Raw genomic sequence first — 23,355 nt, 5'->3', positions numbered from 1 at the left:
CCCAACTGAGTCGCCAAGGCGGCCCGCAGATCCACAAATATCGATTTTTCTCCGTTTGAAGAGGTGGCGCTAGCTACCGGTCGCGCGTGCTAGCGTTGTTGATTTTCTAAAAAAATTGTTTATTCAAATGCTATCTTCGCACAATAATAAGAAAGAATAATCGTACTGTCAATCTGACCAGCAGTATGACTATGAAGTGCCTGATAATCTTCCTTCTAACAAAGATTCCTTCCATCGTTTAGGCCGTGAAGTAGCACGTGTTGGTGCCGTTCGTGCAGCAGCGTGGTGTAGTTTCGCGCCAAGATGATAAGTAACAAAGGTAATGTAATATGTGAAAACTCTAAAATAATATCATCAATTCTCACAATGACATTATCCATTTCTTTTTTTTTTGTTTGTTTTTAGGTGTCATGGTGACCCTCGTGCACGTTTAGTCACGTCGTGCATTCTATGCAAATGTGAAAAACCTGAAGAACGTGTAAGGCTTGATTTTTTTTTTCTCCCTCTTTTCTACGCCTCAGTACGTCTTAACGGTGGTTCTTCAGCACGCCAAGCCCTCGTAACAGGTTCCGTCCGAGCGTACGTGTGTTCTCATACGGACATCCGCAATGAGTTTAGAAATTTTTATTCAGTGCACGTACCCTACCAGCCGGAAGGCTTGTCCGAGAACTCTCGACGCAGACCAATAAAAAAAAACGCTAAAATAATTCTGCCTGCTATGCATTTCAATGGTCTTCTTCCACATGTCTGGAAGCCGTCTCGGCCTAGGTTCTGCGAAACGGTTGACAGTTTTCTCCGCACGTATCTCATCCCGTTAGCGGCATCCACTATATGTTCCGCAACACCTTACAACTCGCGCGCAAAATCCCCGCCGAAGATTCCGCAAGTCTTGAGCCCCCCCAGCCAAGTTACGTATATTCCCTCCTTCATTTATTGGTTCCACAGCAAACTTTGAGTTCTCGCTTTGTCAGAAGGGCCGTTCAGAACAGTTCAAAATGCTTCACGCAACTGAAACAAACTTTCACAAAGGAGTGCCACATATATTATTGTGCAAGAATCAATATGAAGTATTTTCTCATTTAGATTTGTAAGGATCCGAGTTAAAATTAATGAGAAATAGGTCGTCGCAAAATGCCTACCACGATGTGGCTTTTGTAACGGTACGGTCAGAATGCAGTCTGAGAAATTAAAAAATTCTGCTGCATGAGCGTCTGCTTTTAGGACCTGGCGTTAGCGGCCGTAACATCCAAGCCCTCAGAGGTTTCGCGCGCTTCTTTCAGCAATTAAAAAAGAAAAGGACGTCCACAACGTATACCCTTTAAAGCTTGCGCTGCTTGTGTGTGTGTGTGTATGTGTGTGCGTGCGTGCGTGTGTGTGTATTGTTCTCCGTGAACCACAATTTGTTGAAAATTTTTGAACTTAATCAGCGGTTCAAAATGAAACGAAAGGGCGAACGAGGTGACTGGAAAGAACACTGTTTGATTTCCCCCCTTTTTTTCCCCTGATTCATGTTAGGCTATTCTTTTCTTTGTGACGAATACGCTGTGACGCTTCGTTTGGAACAACCCGAAGTTCGACACCTTCATAAGACACTGTACGTACGGTGGTAAGCGATCAAGAGGCAGGAAAAAGAAATACAAACAATTTACGCAGGTTTTAAGCGTGATTTTCTGTGATGTTTTTTTGCCGAAAGCTTGTAGTAATAACAGAAATGTTTGTTGTGACTACATAATTTTGTGTAGTTACTGCAGAAAAGTATACTAAGTTGTTTAATGGCGATTTCCACTGGTGGATCTGAAGCGAGGCGCTCGAATAGCAAAAGAGCGCCCCAAACCGCCTCGGAGGGCAGCGACCGTCGTCGACCAGCGGAACATGCAGAGCGCGCAGCGGAAGTACTGGTTCCGGAAGTTGAGGTCTGGCAATTCTGGCGCCAAAATACTCGTACGCAGACGACGAGACGGCGGCGGTGAGCAAGCGCATCTTTCGCGATGGAACCCAGTCGCTTTGTTCATGTTACGCCTGTGGCGCACCGCATTTTGGTGAACCTCGTAGGCAAACAGGAGCACAGTTGTTCTCTAGGTAAGTTCATAAATGAATACATATCGCATGTCTGCAGAGTGCTTACGGTACGGAACGGTTTACGGTGCGACGGTTTGCCAACTCGCCCAGCTAGATTTTTCACTGAGTCATGTTGTCAGCCGGCATGAAGTGTGTACCGATTGCTGTCCTCGCGAAAAGACTGCAAACAGACCCTGCGTGTCAGCTTCTTTTTGGGGCAACGGCCGGAGCAGATGACTTTCATTTTCCTTCTTGGCGTGCGAAAACGAATCGTATGATGGAGAAGATGCAGACGACATACGCGCACCAAACGCACGCTAGAGTGTACTAGAATGTTTGAGTGGCGCGACCGGCTGCCGTGGAGTGGGCCTTTTCGTGCAGAAAAGCAGCGACGGCGCTGTAGTCGCCCACTCTTGAAAGCGTCGCCCGCATGGAGTTTTTTTTCCTCCATGGTCGCCCGGCCACTCCGGCCTGGCAGGCGGCTGCTCGCCGGTGCGTTTGCAGAAACAGCGAGTTTTCACAAAAGGAACGTAAAAATGGATGTTTCATCACAACTGAACTACATTACCGTCTCGGCTACAACTAACCTGCGCTGGGCGAGCACCTGGTAGGCTCGGAGAGATTTTGTTATGATGCGCAAAATGGTTGTAACATGACTGGCTGTGGTGAAGCACGACAAAAGGTTATTCTAGAAAACCATATTATTAACCTGCTGCTTGTAAGCAGGATCAAACGTCACTGTTTGAGCGATCAGTGCCCTTCATTCATTTTATTGCCTGTTTATGATCAAGTTTTCTGTACAAAACGCATTCTAATGAGCTTAGTGGAGCGTGTGAGCAGTATGGCGGTGACTGCATAATAATTTTTGCAGATGCAATTTTGCGAAGGCAATTGGTGGATATTGTCAGTTGCTGCGTTTATATGGATCCTACAGAGGTGCATAGAATTTCTAGCGCATTGCATTCATGTAAACAGCGTTAATGCGCTAGGAAGGCGCATCGCATTAATGCGCCAGATGAGCGTTGAGTTACGGGAGCGAGTCGACTCATGCATGTGGCGCTGGTTAATGCGCTACATATAAATAGGGCATTTTATCACAATCTTTATTCGAACTGTAAGATGCAGACCTAAATGCAGGCGAAAAGAACGACCAATTTGCTCAGCATCCAGTGCACCGTTCTTGATGGGGTTTGCTGCATTTTGGAAGAAAACTTTCAAATTATCAAACTGTACGAAGCAGAGTTTATATTAACGTCGTCAGCCTTCTTCGTACAAATATCGAGAAACTAAAAAAAGGCAAGCATCAAATTTAACTCCGTACTATAGACAAAAATGTCACAAATTCTTATACTGCAATAATCGACTGGGACATGCACAGTGCACCAAATTGATGTGCGATGTCAGTGCACGTTAAAGAACCCCAGGTGGTCGAAATTTCTGGAGCCCTCCACTACGGCGTCTCTCATAAGCCGCGTTTACATGAATGCGACAGCAGCGCATCGCATCAACTTTTTAGCGCATCGTATTCATGTAAACGGTGGTAATGCGCTAGGAAACCGCATCGCATCAATGCGCCAGACGGGGGTAGATCTAGAATGACAAGTCGACTTCAGCGGTGAATGGAAACAGGTTTGGAGGTGTCCCTTCTCCTTCTTGTCGTGCCTACACAATACCCCCCCCCCCCCCCCCCCCCCCCGCCGGATAACAAAGCAGACTTGGCTCAAGATGGGGGTCACTGGACCCCTCTGCCGCTTGCAATGGGCGAAGGGTCACGGTCCCACCGGACTTGATGTTGTACGTGTAAACAGTAGCGCATCGGCTCCACTGGATACGCTAGGAAATGCGACGCGCTGCTGTCGCATTCATGTAAACGCGGCTATAGCCTTAGTCGCTTTGGGACGTTAAACCCCATAAACAACCAACCAACCAAATTGATGTATGATACACTGCTCTCAAATATACCCGTAATTTCAGAGAGAGAATTTTGCAAAATCTTCGTCCACTTGAGAGGCTCCAGCAGATGCAGTTTACAAGCAGATTTACAGGTTTATAAGCTTTGTTCCATTTTTTCTTTAACGGGCTCAATTTCGTGGGTTTCTGTAGAGAGTAGAGGGCCTGAAATTGAAATTCTGCAGCACACATTTGCTTTAATTTAACATACCCTCTTTAATGAAACAAATTTCATTCTAATTAGTCCAGCAGTTGCCTCAATAGAGCACTTATGTGCTTCGTGTCTTCATGTCCGCACGAACACTTCACAATCCACGCTGCCTTCCCCTGTCTGCTTGAAAAACACTGATCTCTCGATGGCGAGTACGCCTGTGCGAAAGTTCAACTTGCACTCAACGTATGACACACCATTGAAGTCGGGGAATTCATGTAGTGCCCACGATCTCGATGGCACGGCGAGCTTGCGAAGGTCGTCAAGGGAGGCAGCTGGCTCAGAAGCAAAGTCGACGACTGCGTGATCCGCTTCTTCGGCTTCGTTATTCTCAGTAGCGGCTGTTGCACGTTCGTCTGATGACGCCACTTTACCTCGGTCAATGCGACGTCGCTCTTTTCGCCGTCGTTATCAGACGTGAACTGACGCCGTTTTGTCAGTGGCCGCGGTGCCGGTGTTTTCTTCGTTAGGTATGAAGGCACATTCGGCAAAATCGTCGGCACAGCGTCAGGCCGAAGAGTTGGTTTGCCTCTTGGCACTCGAACTTCTGTTCCGTTAATTATGTGCACATAATCTCTCACGATTAAATGAGGCTCAAAGTGAAGCTCGCACACAGCGCAATCGGCGTCGAGGGGCTTATCAAGCCTACACAGATTTCTCTCCCAGACAAGTCGTCGCTCTTCATCTCTTGGGGCTTTAAAGGCCCCGTGCCCACCCCAGCGCAGCAGACACTCTCTACCTCTCTTTGAGCGAGCCTCCTCTCCTTCCATTCCCTCCTCGAAATTCTTCTCTCCCGCTCCTCGTCGAGTAGGCTCGGCAAGGCAAAATCACCCCTTCGTTCTCCGGTGTAAGCCGGAGGCGTGGTGTCTGTGGAGTGCGTCACAGGGCGACGTCATGGCCCCGCCTTCAATAGAATTCTTTTCTTGGTTTTTGCATTTTCTCCGCACACTGAACGATCGAGAGGCGCGATCGGCTCGACCACCTAGACTTGTTAGCGAGCGCATCCTTTCATACATCTGTTTGTTATTCCCAGTTAACGAGCCACCTTTTCATTTTCTTTTAGGCCTCCCCACCGTTTCACGAGCGGAGGGGCGGAAGTCGGTTGTGTTCGAAATACACGGCGAAGCGCGGACCCGGCAACCGCCCGTTTGCTTTTCTCCATGTGTGTTTGTGTTCTGTGTGTTTGTGTCTTTTCTCCGCTCCAAAGCATATGTCATTCATTGGAGTCAAGGCGTACGCAAGATAAACGAAAGATATGGGGTGTGTGTGCGGAGCGGTCATGTGGGCGAGCGAGGGAAAGGCTCTGCTGCACTACTAATTAAAACCTTGTTTTGGGGAGCTCGCATAGAAGAAAAGAAACTGAGAAGGAAGCGCGCACGCAGAGCGTCTCGTGACGTGATCACGGCGGGGGGGGGGGGGGGGGGGGGGGGGGGGGGGCGAACCAACTCCCTCAGTTTTACTATTTTTTTACTTTTTATGGCTAGGGTTCAAGGCTGTCGCCGCACGCTCCCTCCGCAGTTTTTTTTTTTTTTGTTCCTTCATGCGGGTTTGTAGGCATGAGCCAGAACAGAAGGCGCTGCGGAAAGCCTTGTGCAGACGACGCGACGCCAAGGCTACGCCCAACCTTCTCCCGTCAGTCAGAACGATGCACCAATGGAGTGCCTTTAGCGAAAGTAGCCCCCCTTGACGTCAGCGGGGTGCAGAGTAGTGGGCCGGGCCCGTTTTTGAAGGAAGGAAAGAACGAACGGGCTTTGATTTGAATTTTCGCAGCTTTTCGGGGCGCGCATGGCTCTAATATTTTGCAGAGGTTATCTTCGATGCCTCATCTATGCAGTGGGCTTGTTTTTCAAAAATGTCCGGACCCTGGTCAGTGGCCCTTTAAAAAGCGATACCTTGCGGCCTTGGACCGTGCGAGCGTGCCCAGTCTTACACCCGGGCGCATTACAGTGATTTAAACGCTGTTTTCTTCCCATTTGAGTCACAAATCTGCGATAGAGCTCGCATGCGCGCACGCACACACACGCATACAGGTCGGAACACGCCGACTTGCTTCAAGAGTGTACGACGCCAGCGCCACCGCTATACTTACTTCAAGAAAGGGGACGCTGGTATGCAAGGCGCGCCGGCTTCGGTCGCGCCACTCAAAAATTATAGTTCACTCTACGCACGCGAAAGAAACAGCGCTCAGTGTTTCCTGCTGACATTCCTGCGCGCGCTAAAAATAAGCGAAAATCACACGTTTGTTTCGGAAGTGACGACATCGCCGACTACAGGTTCCGGTGAGATACGCCGCTGGTCGGCGGATCAACCTAGTGCGCTGCGTATTGAACGGAGTTGCTCCAAACGACCAGCAGAATTCGCGCGGTCGGTCCAGGTCGACCAGTGGAACTCGAATTCGTCGCCACGGAGCAAGAAAACCTGCTCCAGCACGACCAGTGGAAATCGCCATTAAGTCACCCGTAATCACGAAAACGCGACCCGTGGGGGTCTGGGAACTGATCAGACCACTGTGGTTCGTGTATCCGGCATGACGGGTGACTTTGAACAAATACAGCTGAAGAACTACTAAGTGCAGCTGAACCAAATTTGGCACACTTAACGAAACATGCACTGTCTACAAGTGCCAGATAAGTTTGTAATTTATTGGTGCAGTGTTTTTCCGGAAAATTTGACGCAAGCAGGCAAGTCGAGCAGAAGTATCGTTTTATGCACTCGGTTTTTTTGCTCATTCCACTCAACGTTAACTGCTGTTAACAACTGAAAAAGACCGCGAGTGAAAAATCCACGAAAAAAATTCCCATGAATGCAGCTTAGGTGGACCGCGTAGATCACGTGACCTTGTGGCATCATGTCACAATCTGCATGCTGTGAGCAAACTGCCTACCGTGGTAAGTGGCCGTTAATTCAATGTTCGGTCACAAGAGGTCGCTCGGGAAGAGCATCCTGGGTCTCACAAGACCCACGCATGGCAGCACCTGCCATTGCAGGGCCATCGCTTAACCGCTGCACCAATGCCCCAGGTGTAGTATGATGACTCCCCAGGGATCTATGAATGCAACGTAGAGAATTATCAATTCCGCATATAAGGGCATTAACCCATTAACGCTATCGCATCGTATACCCTTAGGGCGGAGTTTAAGTGCCCCCTCAATTTTTTACTATGCCCTGCTACCAGCAAAACAATCCACGACGTATCTGCCATGAACCCTGTCACGTGGGCAGATGAGTGTCACTTCGCGCATTGTCACACGGTTAACTTTAGCGACCTTAGCTGCAGAATGCACTTGCCTCTTAGAGAGTTGTGGAAGTTACTCCTCTCGGATCGAACGCACTTCGTGCTGTACGCGTGAACAGCCAGATTCTCCCTGCCCACTGACGGCATGACCTTACTTTGGGGGAGTAGTTCGGAGCATGCCGACGTCGTCAAGCCCGAGCAGATGTGCTTTCGTTGTCCGTGGACTCATCAACCAAGCGCACAGTAGGCTGTCGGCGCTGTACTAAATCAGCTAAACCCCAACTCACGGAAGTGGGCGAACCAGACCGTGCTGTCCTACATGAGGCAAGTCAGCGCGGGTACCACACTCGTATCTTGGGGAGCTTAGAAGCTGCTAGAAGTGCACCTAAAACATCGCCGGTGGTTCGTTGTGCCCGAGGAAACGCCTTTCGTGATCGAACAGGTGCAGCGACTTCGTCTCACGAAAATAGTGGACTTGATGCTCATGCTCAGTACGCCACCGTAGAAAGGTCCATTCCGAATGACACGTTTCTACCCCGTGTAGCAGCGTGCAGGCAAAGTGACATTTAACGAGCAAGCGAGGTCCACTTGTTGGAAGTGACTCTATAAACTTGCCTATTTGTCTTCCAGTTCACTCTAACCGGAGTAAGTAGCGAGTAATGAACTCTTCTACCTATAACGCGCAGTGAGGACGCCTGTCCTGCATGCCACACATCCCTATTTGAAGTCCTTCATTCAAATCTTCTCTCTTTTCTCCTTCCTCCTTTTTTTCCCTTCTTCCATTTCTTCCAGTGCAGGAGAACATACCGAAACCTTCTGGTTAAGTTAGCCACCCAGCGTTTCTTTTCTGCCTTATCCCTCTCCCTGTACAGCCAAGGAGGGCTGTAATGCGCAGGTGTGCTCTAAAACCGAAAAAGAAAAAAAAATGACAGGCGATTGGCGGGCCGATACGTTTTCATGACTGGACACATTACGCACATTTCTTTGCGTTCATGTACGTGTCTTCTTGCTTCGTCCTTTGTCTTGTTCGCGCTGTACCCTCCCACGATGTTCATGTGTACGCATTGTGTACGTATTGTGTACGTATTATGTACGTATTGCACATTAAGTCTTCTTTGTACGTCTCTCCGCCCGCGTCAGAACCTCCTCCGTCGACGGTAGCCACCCCACCCTCTCGGTTCTTCCCGTGGCAGGCACCTTCCGGCCGCTCCCTCACTACAAATGGAGCGGGGGATTTCCCTCTCTCCACTTTGCCAGGCGGCAGGTGGTTCTCGGAGGCTTTAGGAGGCTTCAGGAGGCCGGACAGTTTTGCCCGACATGGGAGTTGTAATGCTATCGCATTAGAATGTTTTTTTTTTTTTTTCAGGAAAGTAAAGGCGCAGCAACTGTCCCACTTTCCGGTCGGCATCTTGATGCGGTGTGTGTGGAGGGGTGAGGAAGGCGTTGAAAGGAGGGAGAGATAAATAGGCGCCGTATAGCGGAAGAAGGCTCCGGATATATATCGACCACCTGGCGTTCTTTAACGTGCACTGAGATTGCATACAGTGCACGGGCAACTTGCGTTTCGACTACACCGAAACGCGGCCACTAAAAGCGAAGGAGGAAGGCTTTGATGTGAATCCATTCGTCGTTGATTCATATGAAAAGAGAGTACACAACAGCTGTTTGCCTTTATGGCATCCAGTAATAGAGAGATTTAGCATACCGGAGACGTACTAGCGGAGACGTATACCGGTTTTACGTACGGGAACTGCGCATGCGCAGTGCAATGCGCCGGGCAGGGTATAGGAGCACCGCGCGTACGCAGTAGTCGTACGTAAAACCGGTGTACGTCTCCGCTAGTACGTCTCCGCTATGCTAAATCTCTCTAATGCGTCAGTTCCACGAGCTGGGTAAATGCGGTTAAGCGCAACCACGTCAAGCCGGATTTAGACGTAGTTAAGTCTGGCCGCGTGGTATCCATGGTTAGGAAACTGACCACAGTTAATTTTTAGCGACAGCCGTGGTTGCCCTGACCTGGTTAAGGCTTCCCGTATAACGAGGGCATTAGTGAGCTTCATTTTTATTTATTCCGTACGTTTATACTGCGTGAAAAGGATGAGGACCAAATAAGGAAGCAGGTACATCAGGCATGTGCCATTAAACCTGAGGACATCATCATCACTGCGCTAGTGAGTGTGGTATATGTTTCCTTACTTCGCCCTCGTCCTTTTCGCACAGAAGAAACGCATAATAATGAACCAACTATATCCCGATAGGCTTATTCTTATTCCATAGCTGTGCGGTAGGTTACAAGCCGGACACAGCTGCACAAACACCGGAGACGAAGTATGCGGACGTGTAATCCATCTCGGAAACGAAGTGCTTGAAATGAGGGGAAAAAAAACGATTTCCGCTCCGCGGAGACACGTGTAGGAAATGAGCCCGTGCGTGAGAGGACAACGTTTTTCGCAGTTTTGGCCGACATTTAATGGCTACTCAAAAAATGAATGTTTTGGTGGCATATATTACTAGGGCCCATCGTTTTCGGGTAAAATTCGATCGGTTTCACCAGACTCCGCGTGTATTTCCATTTGTATTTGCGCCAGTTTTCTGCGATGGTCACTCCATCAACCGCCATATTTGGACTGCTAGCTGCAGTAGCAGGTATATACTGTGACGGTGCCGACACTTCCATATATCACATTTTTTTCCAATTTTTTGTTTCTATCTAGGTTGCTTTCTTTCTTCTATTTCTATTGACCTAGGCAGATCATGATGACGTCACAAAACCATGCGACCTCTCTAGACCAATCATTAGTTTAATTGCCACTTGCCACGGTGGGCGGATTTTGATGACGTCACAAAACCATGCGACCTCTCTAGACCAATCATTAGTTTAATTGCCACCGGCCACGGTGGGTAGGTTTTGATGACGTCACAAGGTCACATGACTTCTCTCGCCCAATTAGGGAATTTCGTCTCGACCATAGGCGGGGTTTTGGTAGGACGACAACTCTATTTTTATCTCATTAAAATCCACTTGACAGAGAGTTTAGTTTATTAATGCACAGAAGTGGACGCATAGGCCAGAAGTGGATGTTTTGTATTTATGCAAAAGCGCTATTTTCTTTTAAAGGTTTAGGATTTTAAGCCTCTTTCAAAGCTTCTTATCCACTGTGTGGCTTGATTTGTACATGCTCGGAAAGTATATTTTAGAAGCGAGAGGTCAGAATATAAATTATATACATACCGTCGGGACGCTTCATTGACATCATTGTACCATGCTTCGAATTTTTTCGCACTATAACAAACGAAGGCAGGATCTAGGTTTGGTTTAATTCGGGACGTTATTGGGGTTTAACGTCCCGAAGCGACTCAGGCTATGAGGGACGCCGTAGTGAAGGGCTCCGGAAATTTCGACCACCTGGGGTTCTTTAACGTGCACTGACATCGCACTGTACACGGGCCTCTAGAATTTCGCCTCCATCGAAATTCGGTCGCTGCGGTCGGGATCGAACCCGCGGCTTTCGGGCCAGCAGTCGAGTGCCGTAACCACTGAGCCACCGCGGCGAGGAAAAGGCAGGATCTAGCACAGATTTAAGAGTTGCGCACGGCGATGGTAATTTTCGTTACAAAACAACTGTAACAAATAACAAATTATGTTTTAATGAATAGGTTTTGGTGCAAGCTACTATTTATAGATTGTGTGTGAAAAGGATGCGTAAGCGCTAGATTATTTTATGCCCGGGCCCAAAACTTACGCGAAGAATAAATTCTCTTTGCTGAAAAAAAACGAAAAGACCCAAATTATGAAACTTCTCATTGAATAAAACCCGATTTCCACGTTAATTTGATCTGAAAAATAGCGCCAGATTTTCAAACCCCGAATTCCGGAAAAATAAAAATGGAGGGCACACTCCCCTGAAGAGGAATCTGAACTAGTCTTTTTGCCGCGGGAACTCGATCTACACGTTCCCAGCATTCTTAGAAACGTCGATTTATTGTCCTGAGCGGCCGATTTACCTCATTTAAATCGGATTAACGTCCGGCTGCCGCCTTTTTTCTTAAACTCCCCGCAGATGGTGGGAGGAGTCGACCAACGCATGGAGTGCCTTTCAGGCAGTCGCGTGGCGACTTTGCTTTCGCTTCTATTTGTTTTTTTTTTTAGATTTGCGTGAATAAATAGATCTAGTCAGAGACTACACCGCTGCAAATTAGGCCCACAGAACTAAAAATACGCGTGGAAACTTTGCTTTCGCCGATCACTACGTATCACTCCGCCGATGGCAGAGCGGCAAGCCGCCACGGGACTGGTTGAAAGGTTGGCTGCCTCCTTCCACCTTCTGCGGGGAATAAAAAAAAGCCGGGCATTTAATCCGATTTAAATTCGAGAAATCGGACGCATAGGGCAATAATTCGAAGTTTCTAAGAACGACGCTCGGAACGTGTAGATCAGTGGCAAATGGCAGTGGCTTAGCACTGGTTAAGCCTGGATATACAAGCGAAAAGCTACGGTTGTGCTTTGTTTGACGTCATGGCTGTCGTAGTTCGCGCACAATGCACTGGGAGCACCGCTCTAACGGTGTAGGCAAGCGCGTTATTAGTCCTCCTTCCGCATGCGTAGCAACTGGTAAACACGCGGCTGCAACGAAAGGACAAACGGTGGCGAGGAGGCGAGCGCGCAGTAGCCAACTCCCTCGATACCACTTCTGGGTCTTCTTTTCCTCCTTCCATGGCGAATGTCTGCGCCTCTTCTATGGCCGCCGCCGCCGCTCACGCATTCTCGCAACGCCTTGCGAAATAACCTTCTCCTCTTGGGACGGCGGCAGCGGCGAAGGGTAAAACGGCGGCGAGGAGGAGGCCATGACGTAGCGCGCCGCCTCTTTTATGGCCGCCTAGCAGAGTGAAGCTATCACTTCAAAACCCGAGTACGTGCGACGGAGGAGGACTTGTCCTTCTCTCGTCCCGTCTCTTGCTCTCACTGTTTTCATGGATAACCAACACGACCAAATTCACGACTTAATGAAAAAGTCGCCGGAAATGACTCGCCGACTTTCGCGTGGGATTAGGTGTTCTCTGCTGCGTATAAAAATATTATTTGGCTCAGGTGCTCATGACTACGGAATGGGGTGATTGAGCGAGTTTATGCACTCTCCTCAGAAGGTGTATTTCCCCGTAAGGTATTTCAGAGCCCCTTTAAAAGCCCCATCGGAGAAAAAAAAAACGTGTCATAAAATTCGCTGATTGGCTAGCGGAAAGCGACGTCACCAAACCGAAGAAATCCTATTGGCTGGGTGACGTGACGTCACATGGCCGGACAATGCTCACTGGCTATGGGGAAGTGACGTTACCTGACCAGGTCCGTCTCTGTGAAGCCTGCCGTGGCAGATGCTGAGGTGGTGTAGACTAAAGCCAAAGAAGTATATATAACTCTAACAGCAGCAGGCCTACGTTCAAAATAGACGACCTCCCGAAGAACTGATACTTGCGTGAACTTCTCAGCACAGCTCGGAAGGAGCAACTTGGTCTTACAAGGCCCACCAATCACGTCTGGTAATGGCATCAATATCTTGGGATGCTTTCGCGTTGCCAACACATTAGAGCCTTAGCTTACCCCTTTTAATTATAGTGTTTGATATTGTCCATTTAGGCAGCTGTCACAAAAGAATAAATCACGTCACTCCTGCACTAAGGTTGAAAATGATTAAAGAGCATTACCTGTCCAGAGGAAAACTATTTAGAAAAAAAGGCGTTTTTCGTGGAGGAGCATCTTTGCATGAACGCGGACATTAACATATAATCTTGACTGGCGCAGCCACATTGAAAATATCTTTTCAAAAGCGCACTCGAAGCTTTATGTTCTCAGAAAAAAGCTGCCTGACGCGACCAAAGAAATTAAATTGATTGCCTACAAGACGTTTATAAGGATGCGAGTGCCGTATGGAGCCGACATATTTCAGCGCATTTGACATGTTCTAGATATCGCCGCACTGTCTCGGTCCAAAGAATGTGAGTTAGAAGTAATAGGGATAAAACTTTCTTTTTCAGCTAATGCAAGGCAAATTAAAAATTAATAAGGAATAGTATGTGAAATTGCCTCTGAAACGTTGCCCACGAAAAAAAAACCACAGTAGAGTAATACAGTACAACCCATGATTACACGTACCGATATGTACCGGTATTCGATTTTCCTAGACGTGATTGAATGTGGAATCAATTGTCACGTGATGCTGTTGAGCAGGCTGATGTAGAAAAATTTTTTCTAGGTGTGGAGACGTTTTGCGTGAAAGGGCTGGAAATTTGTAATTCTGTTTTTGTTAATATATTTTTTTGCAATGAGAGTTGTAATTGTATTTGTATATGTTTTCCTTCCCTGTAATGACCCCATTAGAGGGTTACCATATGAATAAATAAATAAATAAATAATAAACATAAATAAATGTTTCCTTGTATATAACAGCTACTTGTACATGGTTTTCTGCCCATCGCGTATAATATGACGGCACCGGCCGATGCAGGAAAAAAATAAACACCAAGGCGAACCATTTCTAGAAGGTAACTCTCTCTCTCTTTTTATTGCACTCTCAAGAAAAAAAAGGTAATAAAGGAATATGGCAGTTCATTCAATATGCTGCTCCTCAACGACAATGACATCGGGGTGGTGGTGTATGCACTTTTTTTTTTCTCACACAAGTGAAAGGTGTCCACATTATTGCCGCGGCGACAACAACAACAACAAAAGAAGCACTCACATGGTATAAAATCCTGGACTTATACTCTCATTGCACTAAAAAGACGCGAGAGAAAAAAAGGCATAACAACACGCAAAATGTCCCATTAACAGGCACGCTACAAGTAAAAGCTATGTTCGCGCCTATGAGCGCGTCATATGTCTAACAATGCACCGGAAGAGAATATAGTAATAAGACTAAAAAAGAACATTGTATGTTTTTTTTTTTTAGGATGGCGTGAATGCATGCATCGAGCGCCGAGAACAATGGGCTCCTTCGGTCAGTCCGAGCCAGTCGCATATCTGTCCTCGTTCTCGGGCTTCTTCGTCTCAGTCGTGAACGGTGAATTAAGTTCCGTTTTTATTGCTCGCTTTCTTTTAGTTTTCAGCGAGCGATAATTCACAGCTGATGTGATGAAGAAAAAAATTGTCCCTGAATTGGCTTTTTGTCTCAAGGAGTCCTGACATGGACATTTAGAGTACCTTTTGTTTTGTTTCTGACGGTACTTGCGATAATGAACATCAGCAGAGTCCACACATCCCAAATGTTTCCGCCGTCAATTGCAGCGGCCAGTCAAGTCTTTACTGTCGGGAAGCAGAGTCGTATGTGACGTCACAAGGATGCCCTTGACGTAACTGGCCTGGCAAATCACGTGACGCGCGGCGTTCCAAGTTCGGTCGCAGCGCTACCTTTTGAGGATCAGAATATGTTTCAGGGACTAGGTGGAAGGCATAACGAGAGCCGATTTATGAGGGCACATTGGCCTGCCTCTATTTTTCTTGTCAGGACTCCTTGACCGCGGCAATGAAATAATTGCGGTCGAGACATAATTGAGTGCTTGTGACCGTCTGAGCCGAACGCGAGTCTTGGGAGTCGCCGCAAAACCCGAGGGACTCCCGCAGAGTTTCTGCCCGGCTCATGACGTCTTAAGAGATCAGGCATCGTCACGCCAAGCCTTGTGACGTCACCAGTCGCTTCCTGCATATGGCTGCTGCTTCGTTACAAAGGTGTGATGCCATGACGTCCTATACATAGGTAGGCTAAGTTCCCTAGACAGGTCGACTAGGGACTTTATGGCACCTCTGGATCGACAGTAGTGACGTAACAAAAGATGGCGGGAGGTTTTGAAAGCGCTCAAAGTTTTGGGATAGCGGACACAGATCGGCCGCTTTCAAGCGCTTTACGTGACATAACAACACATCACTGACATGACCACGACATCAAACCTCGGTTAATGCCTGTGCGCATTAGTGATCAGTAATAAAAAAATCCGATTTGCAGCGCCATCTCTGTGTTCCACAATTCGGAAATGTAAATGAATCACGGACACAACAACATCGCGCTAACGTACACACCCCGCAGTAACAGCGATAAAAATACAGCCGCGTCCGACATCGTCAAGTGAAGTCAAGGTCAGGCGACATGGCACAATGCAAAAATGTGTTGCCCGCAGCTGCGGAGCTGACTTTTTTTTCAGCGCGTCAGGGTCACAACAGTAAAGAAGAGAAAAGGCTTTGTATTTTGTACAGAAATAACACCGGGGACGAGGATCTACTGCACAACAACAACAGCAGCAGATTCAGCAGTATAGCAACGATCAAACAACGGTGTACAATATACAGTCGACCAGTTTTGGAAAGAAATGCTACACGAGGGCTTTATGCGCAGAGCTCTTTGATCACGCCAGTTTCAAAACTCCCCAAGCAATCCGACACTCTCATTGGTCCAAAGCACAGAAGTTAGCCAAGTGTCACGCTTCTCGCGGCAATCAAACGAACTGCTCAAGCCTGCTCACGCCCCGAAAATAAATCTCGTATAGTGCGCTATCAACGGCTAGGTGGCGCCACAATATCTTAGCCTCCATCAACCGGCCGCGAGACATGCTCGGGTTTGATTCGGAGTTTCTTAACTGAAGCGATTAAAAAACTCTGATCTTTCTCAACTCTCAAGTTGAAATGCTCTGCCTAACAATGGCGGCGCGCGTCACTCACATCGTCCAAACGCTTCCGTCCAATAATATAAAAAAAATGCTGCTGGGTCGGGGGCACTCCCGCGGCTACTCACGCTAAGCCTACTTGGAGCAAACGGCCGATTTTGAGTAACGTTATTGAAACAACGACGCTGCTTTTCGTACACAATACATCGACCTAGAGAGACACACGCCGTAGTTTTGTACGACCCTCGTTAACTCTCAGTGGCGGATCAAGCACACAGATTGCGTCACGACTAAAACACGCGTTACGCTCCCGTGACGTCAGACGTGCGCAAGTTCCCCTCCCTCAGCACTTGGACAACAGCGATGCCGCCTTCGTGGATATGAAACACCACGTGAGCCACGCTCGAACATCGAGTTTCCACCGTGAGTTGGCAGGCGCTGTAATGAGGTCGTCGACCACACACGCACGAACACGCGACCGTTCGAGTGTGTCCAAGAGCCTTGCAATTCACGGCCCGCTACACGGCCGGCGCGTTCGCAGCTTGGAACTACTCAACCGCGTAATGCACACACAACCTCGCATCTGTCCCAGCCAGAACTGGCGCGTGCCGCCGGAGATCGCATGCTCAGCCGCCATCTTACTACCACGGCAAAAGCGTCCGTTTCGCGCTCACTTCATTAACCTCAGTCGATGAAGAGAAGGGAATCGCACCTGGCGTTCGCTCGGGCGTAATACGCATTTCACGGCTACCGCGCAGCATCCAAATGTGTTCTAGGGAGGCCGACGGTGACAAGCTGTCACTGAGTTCAACGCACTTTCAATGTCGTCTATTGACCGTGGTCGCTGTCAATGCGTGTGGCACAGAAGGTCCTACAGAGAGCTGATTAACAAGGTTCTGAACTATGGTCTCCGAAACTTTGTTGCACTGTCGACCACTTCGTGGATGTGTTGAGGCTTGTGCAAGGAAATCAACGAATCTGTACCAGAAGCTTCTCAGAACGGTCGCAGTGCGGTCTGCGCGCTACAAATAACAATTGTACCGCTATGGTGTGAACAGTTTGGCCACTGCGTTTTACACGTTTCGGATCAGGGGGAATCTATACTGACATTACCGGAGGGTGCATTCAAAGCAAAGAACTGCGTTTTGCAGCTCTAGTAGTGGGTTCTTGCAATCAGCCTTTAGCCACACTGTGCTGCTAGCTTTGTAGCACAACGGCAAGGCACGATTGCGACCTTAGTTCTTTCCATATGCAGCACTCGATAATTTTAAGGGCCACAGAGGACGAATGAAAGTTATCTCGTATCGATAAGGTACCGCGTACTAATCACAAAGAGAACTTTCACCGACAGATGTCGCCATCACCGGCTGATTTTGAAAATAAAACGCCTGCGTCGACGCCCAATATTTGTGCGGATCTCGGAGACTATGCTACACCGCTATTCACAGCAAAAAAGAGCGAGAGAATTAATTTTCACCCAGAACAACCGATGGAGTTGTCTTCAGTTCTCCTTTAACAAAGGACACATTCCAGTGAGTGTGTTGCCTTTCCTTTTCCAATAGTTTGCAACAAACATTCTGCCTTTGGATGCATTATGCTGAGTCTTCTTTACCTTTACACTTTTCTAATACCCTCGCACAAGACTAAGCTATTCCAGAGGTATGGAGCCTGAACTGCTGTATCCCATTCCCAAACTTTCTTGCCAAGGAGGTAGAAAGGAACTGTTCGCCAACGCTGCGTAACTATAATGGTTTCAGTTTTAAATTAATAATGTGTGGACTTCAGAAATGGAAGAGTAGTGTTTTTAGGAGCCGCATCAGTGTAATTAGAAACCGAGAACGAATCAGCTTGCCAGTGCATCCATAGATCACCCCGTTCAGAAACGCTGCAATCAGACAAAAGTGCATGAGGACTTTACTAAAAAAATTTGTGATCTGAAAACTGCGCTTCAAGACACTTAGCCCCGCATAAAAAAAGCGGCTAGTAACACATTAATTCGCAACAGTAATTATATTCATTCACGTAATAATGCTCTGGCTTCAAGCTTGGGTGCCTTTTCTATAAGTGCCAATTAATTGCAATATTAAAACGCTTTCCTATAACTCCCTACATACTCTGGGCGGCGTACATTTCTTTACACATGCATGTATATATTTATATATATAGATATATATTTATCTGATCTGGGTGAGAATATATGAAGATAACGTGACAACTCTGTCAGCAGACTAGGCTGATGTTGGGCAGACGGTGATATACATATATTTATATGTGTGATGCTGCGGGCGAACAACTCTCTTAGACTATGCAAATGTACAAACAACTTTTAAGAATTATGAGATGCGGTGGCCAAAAAAAAAAAATCAAAAGACGACGAAACGAACGCACGGACGGACTGACTCACGGACGGACCATTTTGTTTAATCCTGTTTTTTTTTTTTTTTCAGTGACACGTCGACTAGGAGTGCAGAAGCAGCGAAGTGCTGATCCGCACGGGTTGCTTTATATTATGACGTGGGCGCCATTTAATATCAAACTCTATCATACATCTCTTCTCGCCTATGGGGGGCAAAAACTTAACTGACGGTTGCGAACTCTTTAAGATACAAAACACCGCGTAAACAAACAAGACAAGAAGAACACTCTGAGAACAGTACGCTATGCGCTAAACCTGTAACCATCTTACAGAAAAACTTTTTTTTTTTCCTTTTCTCATCGCCGCAAAAAGGCGATACAAGACAGCTCAGCGACCGGAGCGCCACCTCTTTGAGGCGTGTCCAGTCGCTACGACGTCACGAAGTCGTAGCCACAATCGTTGCTTTGCGGCATGCTGCTGAAAGATTGGCGTTGTCATCGCAAGTGTGAACCTCGAGCACCCTCGACTGGCCGTTCAAAGGTGAAGTGTTTCACAAGGAACAGTCGACAGCTGACGGCGTCATCAGCGTCAGTGTCCGTTAGAGACACTCCAGAGACTAGGTCTGAAGATGTCACTGCCAACCATCCCTGCAGAAATTCACACAGCAGAGTACAGCTATAAGCAAAACAAACATCCTCCTACTCAGCTGGTACAAGTGCATGGAGATGAAGCTGGACATCAGACCGGACACGGAGCCGGACATGAAGCCGAACAAGAAGCCAGACATCGAGGGTAGCAAGCTAGTTCTCTCATGTCACAAGGTAGTTTAAATGTGCAAGCAGAATCATCATTGCTCGGTGATTACAAACTCAAGCCTGACCGGACAAGAGGTAGTGCCAGACGACTGCCATTGCCGAGCATCGTTGATGATATGCTGCCGCAATCTAGTACACTGCCCATGTGGCACGGTGTAGTGCTGAAACTGTTAATCATCTTCCTTTTTCGCTCAGCATGACTGCGCGACAACGCACCAAGTGGCTTCTGCCTCAAAGTGGATCTGCTGCCATTCTTAAGAACAGCTAGCGTTTCTGCAAAGCTGTACTATTCTCATAATTCAATGCATGTTTTAAGAGAATAGCAGAATATGACAGGCATGTGTGCAGTCTTTTGGATGTGCATGCACAGACACTCGCTTTCATGCTAACACAGATTCAGTGTTGCACTAATGACTGCATAACCACTGCATGAGCAGCTACGGAAACTGTGCATTATTCCTATCTTGTAGACAGGTCGTGACACCATTGCATGCGTAGCAAGGGCATACAGCGCGGTAGCAAAACATTTCTTTGCGGAGGTTCCACTGTCTGTAAAAGGACACAGATACCACTGTCTCGTCATCCGGACTTATATAGCTCAGACTTAGACTCACATTTCCGATGACTACACCAATTCGCAGCAGCTCACGCTCGCAAAACGTGCAAACAGAATATGGGCGTCACATAACTTCTTTTTTTTTTCCCACAAGTGTCTATTTGACCTGAACATTCATCGACAATGGCCATGTGTGCCAGGCGAGGTAACATCCATTTCACTCGGCAGACCACGTCGGATTCTCATCGGCAAAAGAGAGAGACAACAAGTTTCCACAAACCGCAAGGTCTGAGGAAACGGACAATCAAAAACAAGAAGAGAGAAAAATGCTCGTTGGGGATGAAACACGGTCCCGGTTCTTGAAACGCCGGTCGTGTTCGGTCCCAGCGGGAGGACGCGCGTGTTTCACGTCACGGGCACTGGCTGTTGTAGTCGCGCACCTCCTCACCGTGCTGTTATCTACGCACGCACAATCCAATACGGAGCAGTGTCCGTAAAAGCACGAGCCAATCTTCGACTCAAAGTCATTGCGAGGATGGATGTGCTTTCTCTCACTCGCTCCGAATAAGTTAAGTGTCTCTCTCTCTCTTTTAGTCAAGGAAATGCCGGTGTCGTGTAGTGCTTGCTCGTGACGACGGTGGTGCATGGTGCTGGGTGGTCCTGGGTGGCGGTGGTGGTGGCGCTGCTAGTGAGGCACATCGCGCGACGAAGTGGTGGTGGTGTCGGTGGAGGCGAGGGCGAGAATGTTTGAGAGACGCGGGTCCGAGAGACGTGAGATAGGGAGGTGATGAGTGGGAGAGAAGGATGGAAGAGAGGGGGACGAAGAGGAACGCGGGAAACTCAGGCGCAGATTCACTCACACGCGCACACCACACACGGACACGCATGTCTCGGGTCAAAAGTTTAGGAGTCAAGGGCCGTCGCCTGGAACGAGGGTCAAGACCCGTTCACTGAACCACCGTCAGCGAGAGCAACCGAGAAGGGTACTCTGCTCTTCTAGGCTCTCAGACTGACATCATTTACATACAATTCATCTGTGCCACGTGGAGGCGACGGGACGATTCCCCTTGTCGAGCCAAGAAGGCGCGCGCCTTGGCTCCTAAACTTTCGGCAACGGCTGTACGCCCGCCCCTCCTCTGAGCGGCGGAGGCGGGGCGGCCATAGTCCGCTATCAGCTGGATGCGGCCCGTTTCTCCAGTTCGCTCAGCGCAACGTCCACGAGGAGGTAGAGGCAGCTGAAGGGGTCGTCGTCCACGGGGGACCTCTCACTGGCACCACAGCCCTTGACGTCCTCGCGGAACCACGGGGAGCCGGTTTCCTCCTCTTCGTCGTCCTCATCTTCGTCGTCTCCTTCTTCATCGTCGCCCTCGTCATCGTCACCTTCTTCGTCGTCCTCGTCTTCGTCCTCGTCCCATGATGAGGGTGATGGGTCCTCCTTGAGGTCTCGCTCGTGGCTCCGTTGCCAGCGCTTGGTCAGCTTGAGCGGCGACCTGGGCGAGCCGATGCTGGCTCCGCCCTCCGAGTCGTCGCTGTTGAGGTCCTCGTCCTTGACGGCCTTGAGTGAAGGCGCCGACGAAGCGGGTCCTCCCGCAGTGGCCCCCATGACGTCGAAGGGCGACCCGTGGTGGCGGTGCGAGGGCGTCAGATGCGGCGGCTGTTGGTGGTGGTTGTGGTGGTTGCTGCTGCCGTGATGGACCAATGGGGGCATGGAGGGCGGCGGCAGTGAGGCCTGCGTGAAAGACATGAACAGAGAAAGGAGTGAGATGCGGCGTTTGCCGCGCAGCGAAGCGAAATGCTATGGATAGTCTATTAGCGACTTCGTGAGCTTACTACCACGTGACTGGCTAAGACTCGTGAACCATATCCGAAGGCAAGTTGCCCTGAAGGCTAGCGACTGCCCAGAACATGGCGGGCGCTTGATTTACCCAAGAAAGTATTCTCTCGTGATCTAAGTAAGCCGATGTTACGCCCAGCGCATAAATGGTCTATACCGTGGTGTGCAAAGGAAATTTTACTACTACTGTAACAATGATTGCTAAGGATCCCAGGAGCATTGGATATTGGCCGCAACGCAGGCAAAGCGTGAGAATGGCGGCAAAGCGTCAAGTCCCCCTTCTATGAGTCCCATTTTTGAAACAGCATTGCGTTCGTACTTATCGCGAAACAACGGGTGTGCAGAGAAACACACCAACTTTACAGATGTCACTGCTAACGGGCGATTATTACGGCAATAGCTGTTAACGACGCTCACAAGATAAAAAAAACAACAACATAAAGAAGCCTCGTCTTGAGAATAATCCCGCTACTTGTGATGCATAAATCGCGCAAAGACGCACCACTACCACTATTCGGACACATTATTCGAAGCACGGTAGTACAAGCCTGATGAAGTCGATCTTTTTGCAGCTCTCTCGGCACAAGCACAGTCGGTCAGGTCTCACGGTAATAAAAATCGCAACGCTGATGAAAATTTCATACTGTTCAGAACAGTTTGACTTTTCTCATGCAATGCACAGCCTAGCCAGAATGAAACGCGTACACGCATATGCCGTAATTTTCCATTTTTCAGCAAGGTATTCATTTACAACCGGTTTATGAATATGTACTTCGGTACAACTTTAACCCGGAAACACAGATAAGGCTAGTTATACATTGCAGCTGACAGTACACAGGTCAGTAAGATATTGTTTTGCTTTCAGGCATTCGCGTTATTCGCGTTTCATTCCGGCCTGATTGTGTGTACATTTTCGAAACGAAGAACAGTCAAGACTCAAAAGCCGGCCTCTCCCGTTTAGGGCCGATATTTTAAGCCTTAAAGGGGTCGTGAAATGTTTTCCGAAAATTTTGAACAACGTGTGTATTTGGAATTCTGACCCTTCATTCTATAGTATACCTTTTTTCGTTTCATCTTCTGGGTTTATTGAATAGCGAAAAAAACTAAATTTCGGTTTCCCAGCGCGCGTCCCCCTCAACTCGCAGCAAACGTCATTTTAAGAAGCCAATCAGAGTCTTCTGTCGTCAACACAACATGGCGGCGTAGCGAGGCCTGTTTAGCCATAGTTGACCGAGGTTACAGCACCCATATTTACTCGAATGTGGCACTGTCGTCTGCTCAGAATGTAGTCTGCTAGCTGTCAAGCTGACACATGTGCGAAAACTTGGCCGGCGCGCCGCACCAGTCGCCGCTTGCGAACTGCCGCCTACTGCAAGCAGGTACACGGAGCGGCAAGCATCTTTGCGCCGCTAGACTCATGCCCGGCCCACATCCGGTGTAACACTTTGCCACCGCACACCAGCGCCTGCGCGCTGCTTGGCTACTGAAGTTCGCACCAGAAAAGACAAAATAAGGATGTTATCAGAAAGACTGCCGGCTGTACTCGGGCGGCGACAAAGCATGCCTGCCCACGTAGCGCGCTTTCGGTAACGGCGCTGGACGCGGGCGCGCCGGGCGACGAACTGCACTGCTCTCTGGCCAGTAGGTCGTGCTCTGGCTGCCCTGGTCGTCGCTAGGCCTGTTTCACATAT

The 23,355-nt window shown here is 48.5% G+C and overlaps 1 protein-coding gene across 3 annotated transcripts in view; it reads right to left on the bottom strand.

Moving 5' to 3' along the window:
• Positions 1 to 13,981: 13,981 nt before the first annotated feature.
• The window catches only part of LOC149335362 (uncharacterized), a 150,485-nt gene continuing 141,111 nt past the window's right edge, over positions 13,982 to 23,355 (bottom strand). For all 3 annotated transcript variants that reach the window (XM_089552045.1, XM_089552047.1, XM_089552046.1), the window contains exon 4: positions 13,982 to 21,559. In XM_089552045.1, the coding sequence (XP_089408171.1) occupies positions 21,002 to 21,559 (558 nt within the window). In that variant the 3' untranslated portion in view covers positions 13,982 to 21,001. The remainder of the gene's footprint in view (positions 21,560 to 23,355) is intronic.

The sequence above is a fragment of the Amblyomma mixtum genome, chromosome 7 (genome assembly GCF_055824585.1).
Source record: "Amblyomma mixtum isolate Tamu chromosome 7, ASM5582458v1, whole genome shotgun sequence".
Classification (NCBI taxonomy): Eukaryota; Metazoa; Arthropoda; class Arachnida; order Ixodida; family Ixodidae; genus Amblyomma; species Amblyomma mixtum.
This window is presented reverse-complemented; position numbering and strand designations above follow the sequence as displayed.